General features: G+C 43.6%; 1 protein-coding gene across 1 annotated transcript in view; it reads left to right on the forward strand.

Moving 5' to 3' along the window:
- The window catches only part of ANKRD33B (ankyrin repeat domain 33B), a 48,007-nt gene extending 35,511 nt beyond the window's left edge, over window positions 1–12,496 (forward strand). The window contains exons 3-4 of the mRNA XM_075747119.1: window positions 3,439–3,579; window positions 9,375–12,496. Coding sequence (XP_075603234.1) covers window positions 3,439–3,579; window positions 9,375–10,225 — 992 coding nt within the window. The 3' untranslated portion in view covers window positions 10,226–12,496. The remainder of the gene's footprint in view (window positions 1–3,438; window positions 3,580–9,374) is intronic.
- The last annotated feature ends 4,132 nt before the right edge of the window (window positions 12,497–16,628 follow it).

Below are 16,628 nucleotides of genomic sequence, written 5' to 3' on the forward strand. Positions count from 1 at the left end.
TGGGTGGTGATGCTGTTAAAGCAAAAGCAAAATCATTAAATGTCAGTACAAGGACAACGCAGAAAAAAATGGGAGATTGATGCAAACGAGAGCTTGAAATAACAAGTGGAAGGAAAGGAAGGAAGGACAGTGGTTTCAAAAAAAGGGAAAAGGGAGGAAAAGTACATTAATTTTTTTTTCTCAGTTCTGCTGCTGCTGAGGACATAGCTACATCAGTGGCAGCCTACGGTAATTGGCATACAGTGGTGTTTAGACACAGTTGTATTTGCTCACACAGTATAGATGGTTTTTTTGTAACAGAGACCAGTTTGGGGCAAGGCTGTAGAGCTGGGAACACAAAATGACAAGTTATCCCAGTTTCTGCTTATTAAGGGAGACATGAGAACGCAACCACCTAAAGCATCCAGAGGATAAAAGGTTCTGGGTGTCTTTGGTTCCACCCACCCCTCAGAAAGCATTCACCACCCATAGGCCAAACACAGGCTTTTGCAGGTACAATTTGAAATTGCGATATGATATGACAGAGCATCTTTCTTACTATGCAGCTTATCCTTCTGCCTGCATTACATAGATTATTAGGTAATATTGTCATCATTATATGCATTTCCTCTGTGGCAGCAATTAAGTGAATTAAGCTACTACAGACATCTGTGCTGATCTCTAAATACGGCTCACAAGGTGAAGAAGTGTACCCTCAGCATGCCAGTTCTGGTAGAAGATAGGTCTGGCTTACAAACAGCAAGAGCCTGACGCAAACTCAGTATGACCAAACTGGCTGCGGCCAGGCTAATTTATTTTAGAGCTGCACGCACCTTTCATAACAGACTTTAAATCATGGAAGAGTCACCTGGTTAACGATTTAGATACACACTTTTAGTTCACCCAGACGCACGAGAACTGAAGCAAACTTTATGGCCTTAAATCAAAAGCATATGACAGAGTTTGAACAAAAACTTGGCAGCTCTGAGTTTTGCTTTGAATTTGATTTCTGTTTGAACTTGAAATTTGATGCAAACCTCAGAGGACAGAAGCTCCTGCAGATTAAAACTGAAGTGGTTTTCAGGAATCCCTGAGATGCAAAACTTCTGAGAATCACAAACCTCTTCATTTTCTTTGTTACTTTATTGCTGGGTTTTTTCCTGTCTCATTTGAGGCCATCTGAGGTCCCCTGAAGAGTTTTGGCTGAGCGAGGTCTTTCAGGATTGACTCTTAGGATCATCCCAGATTTGCAAAATGTCTCTTACATCAGCTATACATTTCGCAAAGGGAAGAGCATCTTTAGTAATGTAATAGACGCTGAAAAATCTTCCATCTTATTATTTCTCCTTGTTTCAGTTCCTGTCTCTGGTTTCTGTGGTCAAAAAGCAGTATTTCAGCTGTTCCAAAACCTTCATGAAGACGCACACTGTACATCAGTGAAACAGAGCAGGTCCTACAAAACTATCTGGGGACAAAGATTCTCCCGGTAGTAACCAATACCCTGTTAGGATTTGATCTTATGCCATAAAGCCAGTGAAGCCAAAAGCTCTGTATTGAGTAAGCAGGACCGGGTCACTTAATCCTGCCCTGAACCCGATTCCCTTTTGCTTTGTTCAGTTTGTTGTGGTTTGCCGTGTCTTTATATTTCATTTGCATCAGACTGCGCAAGGTTCGGGAAGCTCCTTATTTGGTTTTCTCTGGTGTTGCTAAGCCGATCTGTGCTATCTCTACATCTGCTCAGGTTTCAGGAGAGTTTCCAGTTATGCAGCAAGGTAGCAGAGTTCAGCATGAAGAGTAATACCTAGAAAACATCTTAAATTAATTGGTAACGATTTTCTTAATTTGCTTTCCAAAGTGAATGCAGGACTGTGTCGGTACAAAGAAACCGCTGATGAAATCTGTACCAGATGTGACACTATAGACTTTTAAAATTGTCCTGCATGAATTATAATCTGCTTCAGTAACATTTCTAGATGAATTTGAATGACATGCATCACAGAATATTCAGCTGAAGAGTGAGATGAGAGAATATTTTTACAGCTCCTAGTAATTAAATTGTGATTGTTGCAGCTGCCTGACAGACTGCATTATTTTATAAAGCGTCAAAGCATCATAAAATGAATGACAAGTGAAGGGAAAACTATTTTGAATGAGTCATAATGGTACTAGATACTCATCTTGTTCTGATAGTCAAATTATAAAGACTTGATGTTTTAATTGGTCTTCCAACCATTTAGCCAGAGATGTCTTCAACTACTCAGTATGCCCTTGCTAACACCAGTTATTCTGGCATACCAGGCACACGAATGGCAACAACAGTTGCTTTTAGAAACAGAAGTAGAGTCATTTATTTTACTAACAAAACTGAACATCAGCTCCATTTTCCTATTGCTCTACAAGTGGCTCTACACTGTCAGATGGAAAAATAAAAATGTGGGATTCTACACAAAATATTTCAAGTCCAGAAGAGGGCCACGAAGCTGATCGGAAGGCTGGAGCACCTCTCCTATGAGGACAGGCTGAGAGAGTTGGGGTTGTTCAGCCTGGAGAAAAGGCGGCTCCGGGGAGATCTAATTGCGGCCTTCCAGTACCTGAAGGGGCCTACAGGAAAGATGGTGAGGGACTGTTTATCAGGGAGTGTAGTGACAGGAGAAGAGGTAATGGGTTCAAGCTGAAGGAGGGTCGATTTAGATTAGATGTTAGAAAGAAATTCTTTACTGTGAGGCTCGTGAAGCACTGGAACAGGTTGCCCAGAGAGGTTGTGGAGGCCTCATCCCTGGAAATGTTCAAGACCAGGTTGGATGGGGCTTTGGGCTACCTGGTCTAGTGGAGGGTGTCCCTGCTCATGGCAGGGGGGTTGGAACTAGATGATCTTTAAAGTCCCTTCCAACCCAAACCATTCTATGATTCTATGATTCTATGATTTCTTTGACTCATAGCAGGCCTGGCATAGTTAGTATTATTGGCTGAACTGCCACCTGTAATCACTTTTCAATGAAGCACTATTATAGTAAGGCTCAGATTTACCAGGTAAGTGAAAAAGCTGCACCTTTGCTGTCATTTCCCCCCCGGTGATGGGTCTTCCTTCCATAAGCTGTAGGAATTATCTTTGCAGTTCTACTCACTGAGTCAAGAACCTGAGGCCCTTTGCAACCTCGGAGTGACCATCTCTGGTTTATATTATTCCCTTAGCTTAAATTGACTTTTCAGAGAGGAGAGCAATGTGAGAGAAGGTAGGAACCCAGGTTTCCAGGCTCCTAGCCCAACACTCTGGTCACAAGTCAGTGCTACTTAACCCTAAGGCTAATGACTGCAATGAGCGGAAGAGGATACAAAGAAAAAAGTTCGTATTAGTTATCCACATTTTTCCTGTTATCAAACCTGCGGGAGTAATTTTTGGTTTAACCGTGAGACAACGCCTTAATTCTATGACATATTTTCTCTGCTTTTTCTTTAAAGGACACATAACCATTACAAACTATTTGTTGAACTATTTTCCCGGGCTCGATATTGAGAAGAGGAATGTGTTTGGATTCACAGCACTGATGAAATCCGCGATGCAGGGCCGAACTGAATGCGTGAAAGCCTTGATGTTGGCAGGTATGCAAACTGCTTTGCTGCTGCTTTGTTGTCATCACCTACTTGTAAATACTAGATGGTCACATGCAAAGACCAATAAGAAAATTGGCTTTTGGGATGTTTACTCTGAGAGGTGTGGTGCAGCCTTCCTTGGAAATTGATGCAGCTTTCAAGTAAGTCATAGACAAGGTGGTGAAGCCACGTGCTGCAAGTGCAGGAGCACTCCATTTGCCAGAGGAAACTCAACCAGGATGTCTCCAAGAGCTCTCAGGGTGGGATTCATTGTCTCCAAGAGAGTTCAGGGAGTGTGATCATCAAGATTTGTAGACAAGGAGTTAATGAAGTTCATGACACAGCTGGGAAAGATATGCAGGTCTCTTGCTGCCAGCTCTGTAGGTGTGACAGTGCAAGGGTGTGTGATGGTGGTGGGACCATAGCCAGACCTCCACCTCTCCCTACAACCATGGCAGGTACTGGGACAGGGAGTGGAGAGCTCTGGGGGCCCTGGCTTCTGTCAGGAGAGTTGAGTGTAGAGTTCATAGCCCACGGGGGACATTGGTGGGAAATTTGGTGACATAGGGAATAATCCCTCTTTCTAACCCCTCTACAGATCTGAGTTGGGTCTCCAGGTTTATGGGCAACAGGGCACCAGCAGGTCTGTATCTGCTGCAAGGAGGGAGTCGTGGTACAGGGAGTAAGCAGGTCCATCTCTGCCCACCTGCCTCTCTTCACATCTGAGAAGAGGAAGTAGGTTTCTTGCCGTTGGCTCTTGACTGCGGTTCAATTTCCAGCTGTATCCATTGCGAGGTGAAGGGGTCATGGTAAGGAAACTCGGAAGGGTGAGAGACATTGGGGCAACAGCCTCTACAGGAGCAGTCCCAGCATAAAGCACCTATTAGCCACAGTGTTGTATGTTTTTATTATATTAAGTAATCAGTGTATAAAGTATTAGCTGATGATTAAGTAACTAGCATATGTTAGTTTATATTCTTATATTACAGTTGCATATATTTGACACAAATTAAATATTATGGAAATTATAACAGTGAGTTATGTGAGTATTGTTAAGGTCTAGACCAAGAATCCTACAGGTCCATTTCATTGAGAGAGATCTTGAATAAGTAGTTTATTTCAGTCATTTTGCTCTCACAGAAGTCTAACCCCTCATAATCTGAATATTTTTAGTCACAGACATTTGTCAAGCATAGCGATATTACTTTCATTCATTTTCATAATATCCAGTCTCTAGATGTTGATATGACACAGAAAATGTTTGGCTGATGTGGTAACTGTCATGTTTTTTTCTGCAAGGTTCTGTGGCCTCTTATACTGGAATCAAGGCTTTGGAATCAGATCATTCATTTTGGAGTTAAATTTTTATGAAACAAAATTATAAAGTAACTGTCAGAGAGTACCTCTAGACACAGATGCACTTTTTGTACTAACACATATTTCGTGCAGATGCTAGTTCAGAATTTTCCAGTGCCCGTTATAAATTATCACTTAAAATGAAACTTCAATCCCAAGACCTCATGATCGTCAAATTGACCTTACAGTATCATGGCTTTCTATTATTATCACTGGAGATCTGATGCAAGCTTGTTCTTTCTGTTTTGGTCACTAGAAGCTATTTCATGACCTTTCAATTTTTGTAGATAACTCAGTCCTTGTTATTCTACTTATTGTACAAAAAGTATCAATATCAAAGTTCACTATGTGTTTGCTGCTGCAACCTATGTGGCATCTGAATAGCCACCTTCTCATTTTCATGATTCATAAGAAAACAGAATATTGGGGAGAACAAACATTTAGCTAGCTAGAAAATGGCTTTGTTAACCTTCATATAGAGTTTAACTACAGAAAGTTGTATCAGCTGGTTTGTGCATCAAGCATAGTGAGGATACCAAAGATGATCCATTGGCTAAAGAGGTGTAGAGTTAATATACTCAGAGTTTCTAAACTGCAGTTTATATATATGTGTTGGTGAGTATTTTGCAGGTCCTCACATTTTCAGCCCAAAATAGGGGCCACAAAGGAAGTGTGGTAAATTGCCTGCACCCATTTTAATATCTGATTATTTTTTAGCACTGTACAGCCTGGTGAAATGGAGGGAGGGAGGGAGCTGCTCATTCAGAATGGATTGAGAAGTAGTTTGAGGCTTAAGGGATACTGAGTGGCTGCTGACAATAAAGTGGTAGTTTGCTGAAGAAGATGAAAGAAATTGTTATTAAAAGATTTGGTGAAAAAATCAATTTCACAAATAAACTAGCAAAATTCTATGTTAAAATGTAAGAACGCATGGAAATCTAGGGGGAAAGCACCAATAATCAGCTGTGGGTCTACTTGCATAGCTACAGAGCAGGTATGTGTCTTTAGAATACAGCCAGGAGGTTTAAACAGGAGGTAAATGCTTAGTGGCTTGGGTAGGACCTCTATTGACTGGCACCTCCTTACGGCAATGCAGGAGGTCAGTAAAGGAAAATAACTCACTTTCCTGGCCGCCTAAGCATGAATTTAACACAGTCAGATGGGGAAGAGGTAACGGCAATGTGTGACAGGTGGTTGGAGCTGGATTGTCAAAGTGACTGCTCATTCCAAAATCTGAGTTCCTGGAGGGTGGCCAAGGTCAATCACTACAAGATTAAGGCACTCTGAGACACTTGGCCATAATGTTTGCTCTTTCAAAGTGAGTCTCTCGAACATGTGAATTTGCTATTCATGAGTGCACAGCGAGTAAGGGGGGGGACCCAGTCGCTCGTCGGCAGTTTGTCACAGGCGGCTGCGCTGCCAGGACCGCGCTGCTGCCAGCGTTCGGCAAGCGAGCCAGCTCGAGCAGAAGCATAGATATGCTGGTTGTAATTCACATGTCAAGCCCTGCTGTAAACTCAGGGCTGCTCTAGGAAAATCATCGGAGTGGCTGTGGATCTGGAGACTGGGCTTTAAATACTGCGTATAAGCAGATCGGTAACAGACGCCTGAGCTCTTTCACTCCCTGTCTTTAAACTCACGATGGCAGTTTTGCATCTCAAGGGAAATTAAACCTTCTTAATCAAATAGGATATTGATATCCCGAAGGGCTTGTGTATTCAAACTAGGTGTGCTGAAAATGATCTTCGGGGCAACTTTTGTAGGAAAATCAAGTGGCAAATGCAATGTTTCTAAAAGAAAACTTGTAGGCTATACTTACACTGAAATGACAATTAGTTCAGTAAGACTGCTATCACATTTAAAAAGGGACGTGACCATGTCTCTTCCAGATGAGGCATTCTGCAGAATCACAGGTTTGTTCAGGAATGTCTTCTGATTTGTACAGAAAATCAATGCCACTATAGTAAATCATGCCTTAGAAGAGATTTTGTGATACAAGGTACAAAGTCAGCATTGATTTCTGTTGAAAGATCAGGATTTCAATACTCTGTAGTATTGTTTTGTGAGATAAAGTTTCCAAAACACCTGGGGGCGCATCTGTCAGGGAGCAGCAGGAGTGGGCTTCTCCTCAAAGGCAGGTGACAGCAAGGCACGCAGAGGCACTAGCCTCATCAACAAAGGTGCTTCATGAAGACATAGAGCAGGGCTGGTGACAATAACCAGGATCAGCCAGTACTGCAGTGATTGCCAGGCAAGTCCATGGTGACAAGGCAAGACCATAGAGACAAGGTAGGTCTGAGGTCAAAACAAGAAATTAAGTCTGTGGGTCAGGGTCCGTATCGGCGAGGCATGTGGCCAGGCACAGGCATAGCTGCAATACAGCCCAGGCAAGGACCAGAGCCGAGCGTCTGAGCTTCAGTGCAGCCCCCAAGCAAAGGTGGGGAGCCCCTAGTGAGCGCTTTCTCATGCAGCTCTCTGCACAAGTCTGATCCAAGGTCCCACAGCTGCACCATATCAGAGCTGGCATGTCCTTTTCTTGAAGATAATGGTAAGCAGCTGTCTATACCTCTTGCATCTTTACAAGCAGAGCATACTGTTCATTAAATATTTGGAGATAATTCCTTTAACAGCACTTCCTTTGGTAAATCCTTGCCTGTTACAAAACAACTTCCATGTAATCTGCTGTGTTCCCAGTCAGCTCCAGTGGGAAGGATCGAAGACACAGACAAGTGTTAAGAAGGGGACAGGACAAGAGGCTAGCCTGAGATGGGAGAGATTCAATGCAGGAAATTTGAATAGGATGGTTCAAAAACAGTCTAGTGGAGCAAGAGCACATGTCTTTGTATGTCTTTGTTTCTCCCCTCATTGGTTTGTCTGGGGCTTCTGCAGTCATGAATTTCGTCAAACCCTGCAGCCTTTGAGATATCACAATCCTTTCTTCAGACTACAGCTAATGAACTATTTGATTTGATTAAATCTTCCTCTTCTTTGCCTTCCAGTCTGAGCCTCGTGCTTGACCCCCTGCAGTGTCCTTGTGCTTTCTCTCTGAGTGATCGTTTCTGCAAAATTCACTTAAACTACACTTAAACCAAGATCAGCTTTTTTGCTTAGGGTGTCTCCATCCACATTCACTCTTGGTCTGTGTCTCTAGCGTCCTCTGTTTTAGGGATTTTTTTCAGAGACTTAGGAATCAACTGGTACTTAATAGAGTTAAAACTGAGCTTTTGATCACTTTCCCATGCTCTTCTTTTTCCTCTGTTTTTCTGTAATGACAAGACATCCTTTGTGGGGAAGGCTATACTGGAACCATTGCAAACTGGTTCCTGGTTACCATTCCTTGCATCTAGTCCCCCTTATGCTAGTTAGAAATGCTGTCACCAAGATAATCCACCCTGAAAAAAATAATTTATCAAGATGTTTCTCTGGTGTTTTCCTCAGGTCTCAGTCTCTGGACATGTCCCTCTTCCAAAGCAATGGGACAGAATGTCTTTTCTTTTGTGGCAAGATCTGTGTAGGTCAGTTTTGTGTTGGCTGTTTGAAAATGGTGCTTCAGCTGATAGAGAAGCCCTTCAAGAAGTCAAACGTTGCAGCCCATTCATATCCCAGCTTGAAACTGTAGCAAGAAACCCAGAAATTATCTACATGGCCAGTGATATGTGTAAATCACAACTGAGTGTTGAAGAGCTCAGTTGTTGAAAGCAGCTGGGCAAAGTGCCCATGCCTGTCCTAGGGAACGTGCTGCAGATCTGCTGAACAAAGTTGACATTCTAGAGCGTGCAAAGCTTTGTCTGAGATCAGTCAAAGTTTAAAGTCAGAATATAAAAAAAGGATTTGCAGCTCAAGAATGTGACTGCCTGAAACCAGAGAGTATTCACTCATACTCATTCTCCTATCATCGAGTCTATTTTTTTTTCACTATTTTTTTTAATGCCTGCCTAGAAATTCCTTGTATATCATTTGCTGTTTTGGCCCCTAGAGAGCACTGAGTTGTTATTTTCATGGAACTTGTGATCATTACCCCAAGATCTTTCTTGTGAGTGGCAGCGATCAGTGCAAAGTCCATTATTCTGTGTGGGAAGGATTTTTGTGTGCAGAATTGTTTCTTTCCATAGTCATCCCTCTTTTCTTACAAACCTGTTTGAATGGATTTTAAAATGGCAGGCAACAATTAATGTAGTCGAAACTCATTATGTCATTATTTGCATTGTTTTAAGAGAATTTCCTATATACAGCCTTAAATTTTTTTTACTTTTTTTTTAAACAAATCAAGAGTTCAGAAAGTCAGGAACTATGATCTATCCTTATTGCATGTTCATTTTGACACAAATACTGTAGTGGGTCGTGTGTGACATTTTCTTGCAGGGATCTGCCTGATTCAACTCTGATCATAGCAACAGAAGTGCAGGAAGTTTCATTAATTAACAGTAATTATTTTTCTTTCCTTTGAGGGGCAAATGTTCATGCAACTGACCCAAGCCGTGGACTGACTTCATGGGAATGGGCTTGTTTCACGGGAAGGTCAGAATCTGCCTTCATCATGCAAAAGCTGATGGACAGGCCGTGCCCGGAACAGTTTTGTGATCAATATAAACCAGAATGGCCAAAGATGAAGGAACTTCTTGCCAAGGCTGCAGAGCCAAAAAGCTGTTTGCAGAGGATTTCTGAGTGCGTGAGGGCAGCTGTCTCATTCCGGTCTTTCTATGGCCCAGAAGAAGACGGGGTCCTTGATCACATGGTGAAGGTGACAACAAGCTTGAGCAGTCCTTTCATTGCTCTGTCGTGCCGGACTGTGTGCCCAGGCAGCCCGCCTTCTGTGGGGAAACGCAGACTGGCTGTGCAAGAAATCCTTAGGAAGCAGAGAGCCGAGGAGATCCGATCTCAGGACAAAGACCACTTTAGCAGCTACAAGAAGCTATTTCAGAACTCCAAGGTCACGCTGATCCCCAAGAAGAAGGACCGGCGAGCCAGCCTGCAGCCCATCAGCCTTGCAGTCTCTCAAGTGAACATGGTAGCCACCAGGAAAGCAAGCCTCTTGCCGCTCCACCTGCTCAGACGGAGCAGCGTCAGGCCGGGATTTGTCATCCCCAAAGTCCGTATCAGCAAGGCTCCTCCACCCACCTTCCAGCCAGAAAAGGCGAGAAGGAGGAGCAGTGCAAAGGACGACCCCTATTTGCAGATTCCCAAATGGAGATACAAGGAGCTAAAAGAGGAGCGGAAGAAGGCAGAGGAACAGGAGAAGAAAAAAGCAGCAGAGGCTCAAAAGCAGAGGCAGGTGTCTCCTGCCAGATGCAGGACCTGATTTAAAGACAGTTGCTTAGAAGGTTTTAGAGCTGTTTGTCTTGTTATCTGAGCAAGATAACAGACTGCATGCCTTCGTGCATGCCCACTGCTCACGGAGCTGCAATACTGAATAATGGCCTTTAAGGTGCAGAAACAGGGCAAGGGCTATGCCACAGCATGTCTGATGGTGGAGTGGAAAGGTATTTTGAGGTGGAAGACTTACTAAGTTTACCTATCTGCTGTTGATAGGAAGTTTTAAGTGGTACAGTCTTTTTGTGGTTTCCTTTATTTCCAGCTCCAGGTGAATGACTGAGACACAGCTTGAAAAACAACGTGTGTGAAATGGATCATATTTTGTGTTTGTTCTTTTTGAAATGGACAAAATTAAGGAATTGTGCTTTTGACACTAGACATTCCTCCCCCTCCTTGCTTAGGTAGATGTATTGCAAGGTTTTATAGTAATAATGAAAAGTTTAAAATATACCATGATGTTGATGGGCAGTGAAAATCCAGGTCTACAATTGTTTTGACTATACTAAGCACTTTAATTCCAGTAATCGAAGTTTAAGACAGGATAGATATTAAACTGTACAGCTCTATACAATCTGTATGGATGCAGTTCTTAATGCTGTTGTTTGTTCTGTTGAATATAAAAAGGGCTGCATACTAAATATTTCTGTAATTGAGGTATTCACATCCTTTGCAGGTGCAAATCAGGGGCAGGGACTGATTTCTTTGGAGCAACAGAGAAGCTGAGCTAATTTTTGAACGCCACCGTCACCTAAGATTTGCCTCCCCCATGCAGTTTCCCTCGTCTGCTAGCTGTCGTCTCCTCTTTAGTCTCAGGGAATTTTTGTCATTGCATTTCACTGTGAAATAAGGGAGATGGTGAGCCACAGGTGAGCTTTTTTTTTTTTTCCAGGTCGGTATTTAAGTTTCTATTAAAAAAACCCCACTGACTTTATTGTGAGCCTTTCCATATTATAGCCAGGACAGGAAAATAATGCAGCTTCCAGAAGTCCAAGCAATTTTCCCAGGTATCAAGTCCAGCCATATGCTGTGAACATCCAGCCAGAGATGCAGTACCAGGCAGCTTGGCCAGTAACGTTAGGAAACTGTGGCCAGATGGCATTGCAAGCTTCGGCAGTACGCCTCTGGGTGCCCAGAGAGGGCAATACCTCACCCCTCTGTCTCAACCTGGGAGAAAACCTTCCCTAGTACATGAGTGCATCTCAAAGTGGCAGTTCCCACAGTTCCCACAGGTTCTTGTGGTCCACGTTAAGGCTTCGTTTGGTTTTACTAGCAGTCAGTCTGAATAGCACGCCAAGCCCCAGCAAATTCCGATAAGGACGGTCTGTAAACCTGCTGCTTGCTGAAAAAAAGACCACATCCATAAACGCAGAGGTCAAACACAAACAGCAAGTCATACAGCACATGCTCACACTATGGTTTTGCTCAGGCTTTGCTCCCATTTGAAATGAAATGTGCTGTGGTGTGTCCTCCTGACAATGTTCTCTGCTAAAGCCCAGGCAGACCCCAGCTGCTCCTGTCACCAGCTTCTCTCTTCAATTAAAGATGGAGAAAACTTTTCCATCCTTTACTCCCCCAGCACAAAGGCTGTCCACGGCCTCACTGAACTTGTAATGAAACTGTGCGTGTCATGGGAGAAATAAATTCAGTTGATTGAAAACTGGATTGGTATTGCTAGCTGGCGTCTGTGGGGTCAGGGCCTGACAGAGGTTATGGCAGATGTGTGAAACAAGGATTTTTCCACACAGCCTGTTCTTTGTACCTCTTGCTGGAGCAGCTGTGCAGGCTAGACTGTATTGCCAGCTAGCGTCCCAGGGTAGAGTTGGAGGAATATGCACCCTACTAATAAACCTCCCCAGCCCTGTGAATATAAAGAGGATTTTAGTCTGCAAGTGCATCAGTGCTGTGCAATTCATAGGCACCAATTTTGTAATGGATTTGGTGTGACCAGAATATAAGCTGAACTCATTTCTTGGGAGAGTAGGAACACAATATTTTAGCTGTCTGTGGCAAAGATATCAGGATGGATTTTGAATTGGTACACTGGATTGTAAGGTTTAACTATTAATTTTTGTTTACTGCTAGCCCAGCGTACTGAAGATTTAGCATTCAGATTCAGTAGCTGAAAAGCAACCTGTGCTGCAGGTGAACGCTTGAATTTGCACTCTCAGCATTGCTTGCAGGAGACATACAATTGACAGGTGCTCTCAGGGATTAACGTACAGTATGTTAGAACTAGGGGCTGAAAATGAAGCCTGTTTTCTAACCCTTTGTACTTTACTGTGTACATGTGTGTAAATACGTTGTATTTCCATTAAAAGAGGCACAAGCTGTTAAATTTATATGGTGACCTTATTCTTCAGAACGGTTTGGGGATGCTACTTTTCAGTAGATGAAAAAGCCCACCCACTTTCACCAACGGACTACGCAGCACCATCTGAAAGCAGTTTGGTTTCCCTGGAAGGAGCTATTGTGGGTTAACTTCCACTCCTTGAGAATCTGTCCCTACAAATAAAAGAAAACCACTACATTTGTCCCGACATCGGGCTTTGGCTGGCCATCTCGGTGGAGAGAGAAGCTGTTTTGTCGATGACCCGCAGCCACATCGCCCTGCTTCAAGCAGGCAGTTCCCCGGCATCCTTATGTACATTTTGTGCATCTGTGTAAATCTTTGCATTCGCTAGGTTGGGAAGTGCAGGCACAGGTGTCTGTCTCCTCATTTCCTTCCTCCCCTTCTGCCACCTTATTCCTCCTCTTCATCACTGCCCTCACCCAAAGTGCTGCACCTCTCGCTCGCTTTTTTTATTGTCTGTCTGAAGAGACTGACGGTTGCAGTGGGCAAAGCTCATGCAAAACGTGCTTCTGGAAACCTGTGGCAAATGGACCGTAGCAGGGAGGAGGCATGCCTGGCTCTCCTCCAGCTGTCCATCCCCCTTGAGCTGCTGCCGCCGAGAAGGATTTGATTTCTCTTGGATTTCAGCACAGAGTGGTTTGTTTTGTTGTTGCATTTTTTTCCCAAGAGACCCATAACTATGAAATGCCAAGCAAAACCGACTGTACTTCAGATTGCTCCTGGTCGCTCAAGCAGGACAGTTTACCACTGAGCCCGTGGTAGCACCTCCTGGCAGCTGGAGCCCTGAGAGCACTGCTGCAGGAGGATGCTCCCACAGAGGGGAAGGGGACACTGATTCCTAGGGAGGAGGAAGGTTTTCTACCTGCCCTCACTGCCAGGCTGCAGTCTGGCACATTAGTGGGAACGATGGTCCTGAGCGTAGTGAGTGAAACCGCAGCACGGGCTGTGCCTGCCTTTGCAGCCATTGCTCGTCTCGGTGCACTGCGAGCTTTGACGTGACGGCCAACCTCACACCGTCTGACGCTCACTTGCAAGGAAGCATCCAGCCCAATGGGCTGACTTACTCCTGCGGTAAGCAACAGGAATTTAATATTGTGCAATCCCAAGCGCTTCCCTACGTTCTCTCAAATGATATTGTGCTCTCATCTCTGGAGAGCAATGGTGTCACAAAGCAGAGACTACCAACCCCATGGAAGGTTTTTCAGGTGGAAACACAATACTACATGTAAGTGGTTCCTCATATCGCTATGTATTATTCATTTGGGGTTTTTTATGCCAATGAAAACTGTTCGTTAAGCCTTGGCAAAAATCCTCACTAGCCTCTTCATTGAATGTCTTTTTCTTAATAGTCCTGAATGCTCATGCTGTCCTGCTAAGGGACAGGTATTAGAGCAGGTCGTTAAAAAACACCTTGAATAGAAAAATGGCATATAGCTACACAACATTCTTTGAGGGTATTTCTTTTTTAAACAGCTAAATTTCAGCGGAAAACTTCCAAAAGCTGTGACTGAAATTAGGATCTAATTTAGGATATGCCAATTTGCAGATGGTCTGAACTGAAGCCTTTTCTTTTTTTCTGTAATTCATGCGATGCAGCCTGGTTTTGCTAGGTCCGCTCATTGTCCCTCATGACTTAACACTCCACAGTTTGGTTAGATACCTGGAGGCTGCAGGTGGACAACAAGCTGGAAAAGGCAGTCCTGTCCCTCTCCTGCCCATGCATTCCTGCTTGCCCCCAGCAAACCTGCCATTTTGCTGGATTAGTATTCTGCCAGTTTAATGAGCTAGATAAAATCGCTGGAGCCCAGCGCAGGGGAGCAGGGAAGGGGCGAGAGGGTCTCGCTCAGAGCCAGCAAGCTGCCAGGTGGCTCAGCCAGTGCTCCAGGCTGTGCCCAAAGCGGTGAGGAAGAGCTCCCTGGCATGGGTTAGGCAGCTCCAGAAAACATCTAGCTGCGTGAAGCACAGAGGTGACACCTTCTTGCAGGTATTTGTATCTCTTCTGAACCCCAAGGAAAGGGGCTTGGGCTGGTTTGCAGATATTCAGGAAAATTATAGGTCCCCCCCCCCCCCCGCCTTTGAGCCCTCGTTGGAAAGATTAAACAAGCACCAGCAACACAGCGGCTCAGCGACTTCAGCCATAAAGTAGGGTAGAAAGATTTGTAACAAATGGGAGTTTTCCTCACATTTTTCTTCCTTTTAAATTATCACAGGTAGAATTACAAACCCGTACAATCATATGGGTCATTTAAAGAGGTTCTTCATTACTTCGATAATTACTCACCCAGAGAGCATATTCAGCAGAGAGAGCAGCTGAGCAGCCAGCCAGCCAGCCATCTTCTCAAGGCAAGCAAAAACTGGACTGACAGTTCTGCAGACTCTCCCTATAGTAAATTTTGCAACTCAGTCTTTGAATTCCAATTCACTGAAAACTGCTAAACTAATGCTATCAGAGATAACAGTGGGCAGAGATAATCCCTGGAGGAGTGGACAAGAGGTAATGGAAGCAGTGAGGGGGGAAAAAAATATGTTGGTGTCCATGGTGTGTCTCTGATTTGAAACAAGATTGGTCTTTTGACCCAATTTTTTTCTGACTGTTGTGTAGACAAGAGTTAAACGCAGCCACAAAGGCTTTCTCTGGTCTGCTAAGGAATATATTATTTAAAAAGAAAATGTTTCAATATGAGCCTCCTTCAGTATCTCCTCAGTTTTTGGAAACTGGCTTTCCTAGTCATTTTGAACATCTTTGTACACCTTCCTGAACACAAGGTAACCTTGCAAACTTCTTACAAACAGTTGGTGAAAACAACGAGGAAAGCCAGTTTCCCAGCATTTTCGTTTGAAGCTTTTTGCTCAGCAATGACTTTGGACAGAGTTGTAAAAGATTTGATCTGAGGTTGGGGAAAATGCCTCCAACAGCATCTTGAAAATAAGAAAGTCAAATAAACCTGTAACCCAGCAGGCTGGACGCCATCCCTAGACTGCAGAGCATCCCATCTACCACAACGTTATGAGTTACGATGAGCACAAAATAAAAATAATAGCCAATAACAAAGAACATTACTTAGGTCCTTGCCTGCGTGCCTTTGCTCAAAATGTTCAAGGCACCCAGGCCTGCCCTTTGGAGAAATAATGCTGGAGGAGCTGGAGGACAAGAGGCAGTCTGCAGAGCGGTGGCAGGCTGTCTGTAGGATACACGCAGATCAAACAATGAAAACCTGACATCAGCTCATTCAGAATAGGAGATGTCAAACAATTTCAGTGTGGACATATTTCTTCAGTGAGTCCAAAATTGCTCCTCTCTGTTAATAGGGAGGCCAAGACGTCATTGCTAGGGTGGTAAAGGCAAACCTGGGCTTCAGATATGCTGTTAGGCAAAGGATTCCTCAGAAATAACCCTCTTCAGCTGCTTAAATAACTCTCACAGAGATAGTCTTGTGTCAGCTCAGTTTAACAGGATTCCTCCCAGGACCTGTAAAGGTTGTCTATCTGATGATCCTGGGGACACTTTCTCTAGGATCTCCCCAACCCAAATAGAAAAAAACAAACCCAAAACCATATATAAAACATATATATATTCATGTATGTTTAGAAGTTTATAAAATACACACACATAAAAAGCCTCTCACCTCCCACTGATAATGTGAAGCACTCAAATATGTTAATGATAAGCATCTCTAAGAAGACTAGCGTTAAATAATTGTTCTGTAAGAGGAACAAATCATTCAGGGTATAATATGGAGGCTACAAAGAAAACAGACCAGCTGCCTTTTCACTGAACACTATGGAGCACTTGCATGGGAAGAGGCAGGGGATTCTGTGAAAAATTGTCCTTCATAGGGTAATTAAAGTTATTATGCATATTAATTTTGCCTAGTCAGGTTTAAATTTGGCACTTCTCTTGGCACATTTGAATTCACAATGTTCGTAGCATTCTTTTATGGCTCTACAACTGTGCAGAGGTTTGTGGATAATTAGTGGGCCAAACGCTGCTGTTTCAGTCCACTCTGGGGAAAAGAGAAGAGGTTGGGAAAACAGAAGA

Source organism: Balearica regulorum, chromosome 2 (genome assembly GCF_011004875.1).
Source record: "Balearica regulorum gibbericeps isolate bBalReg1 chromosome 2, bBalReg1.pri, whole genome shotgun sequence".
Taxonomy (NCBI): Eukaryota; Metazoa; Chordata; class Aves; order Gruiformes; family Gruidae; genus Balearica; species Balearica regulorum.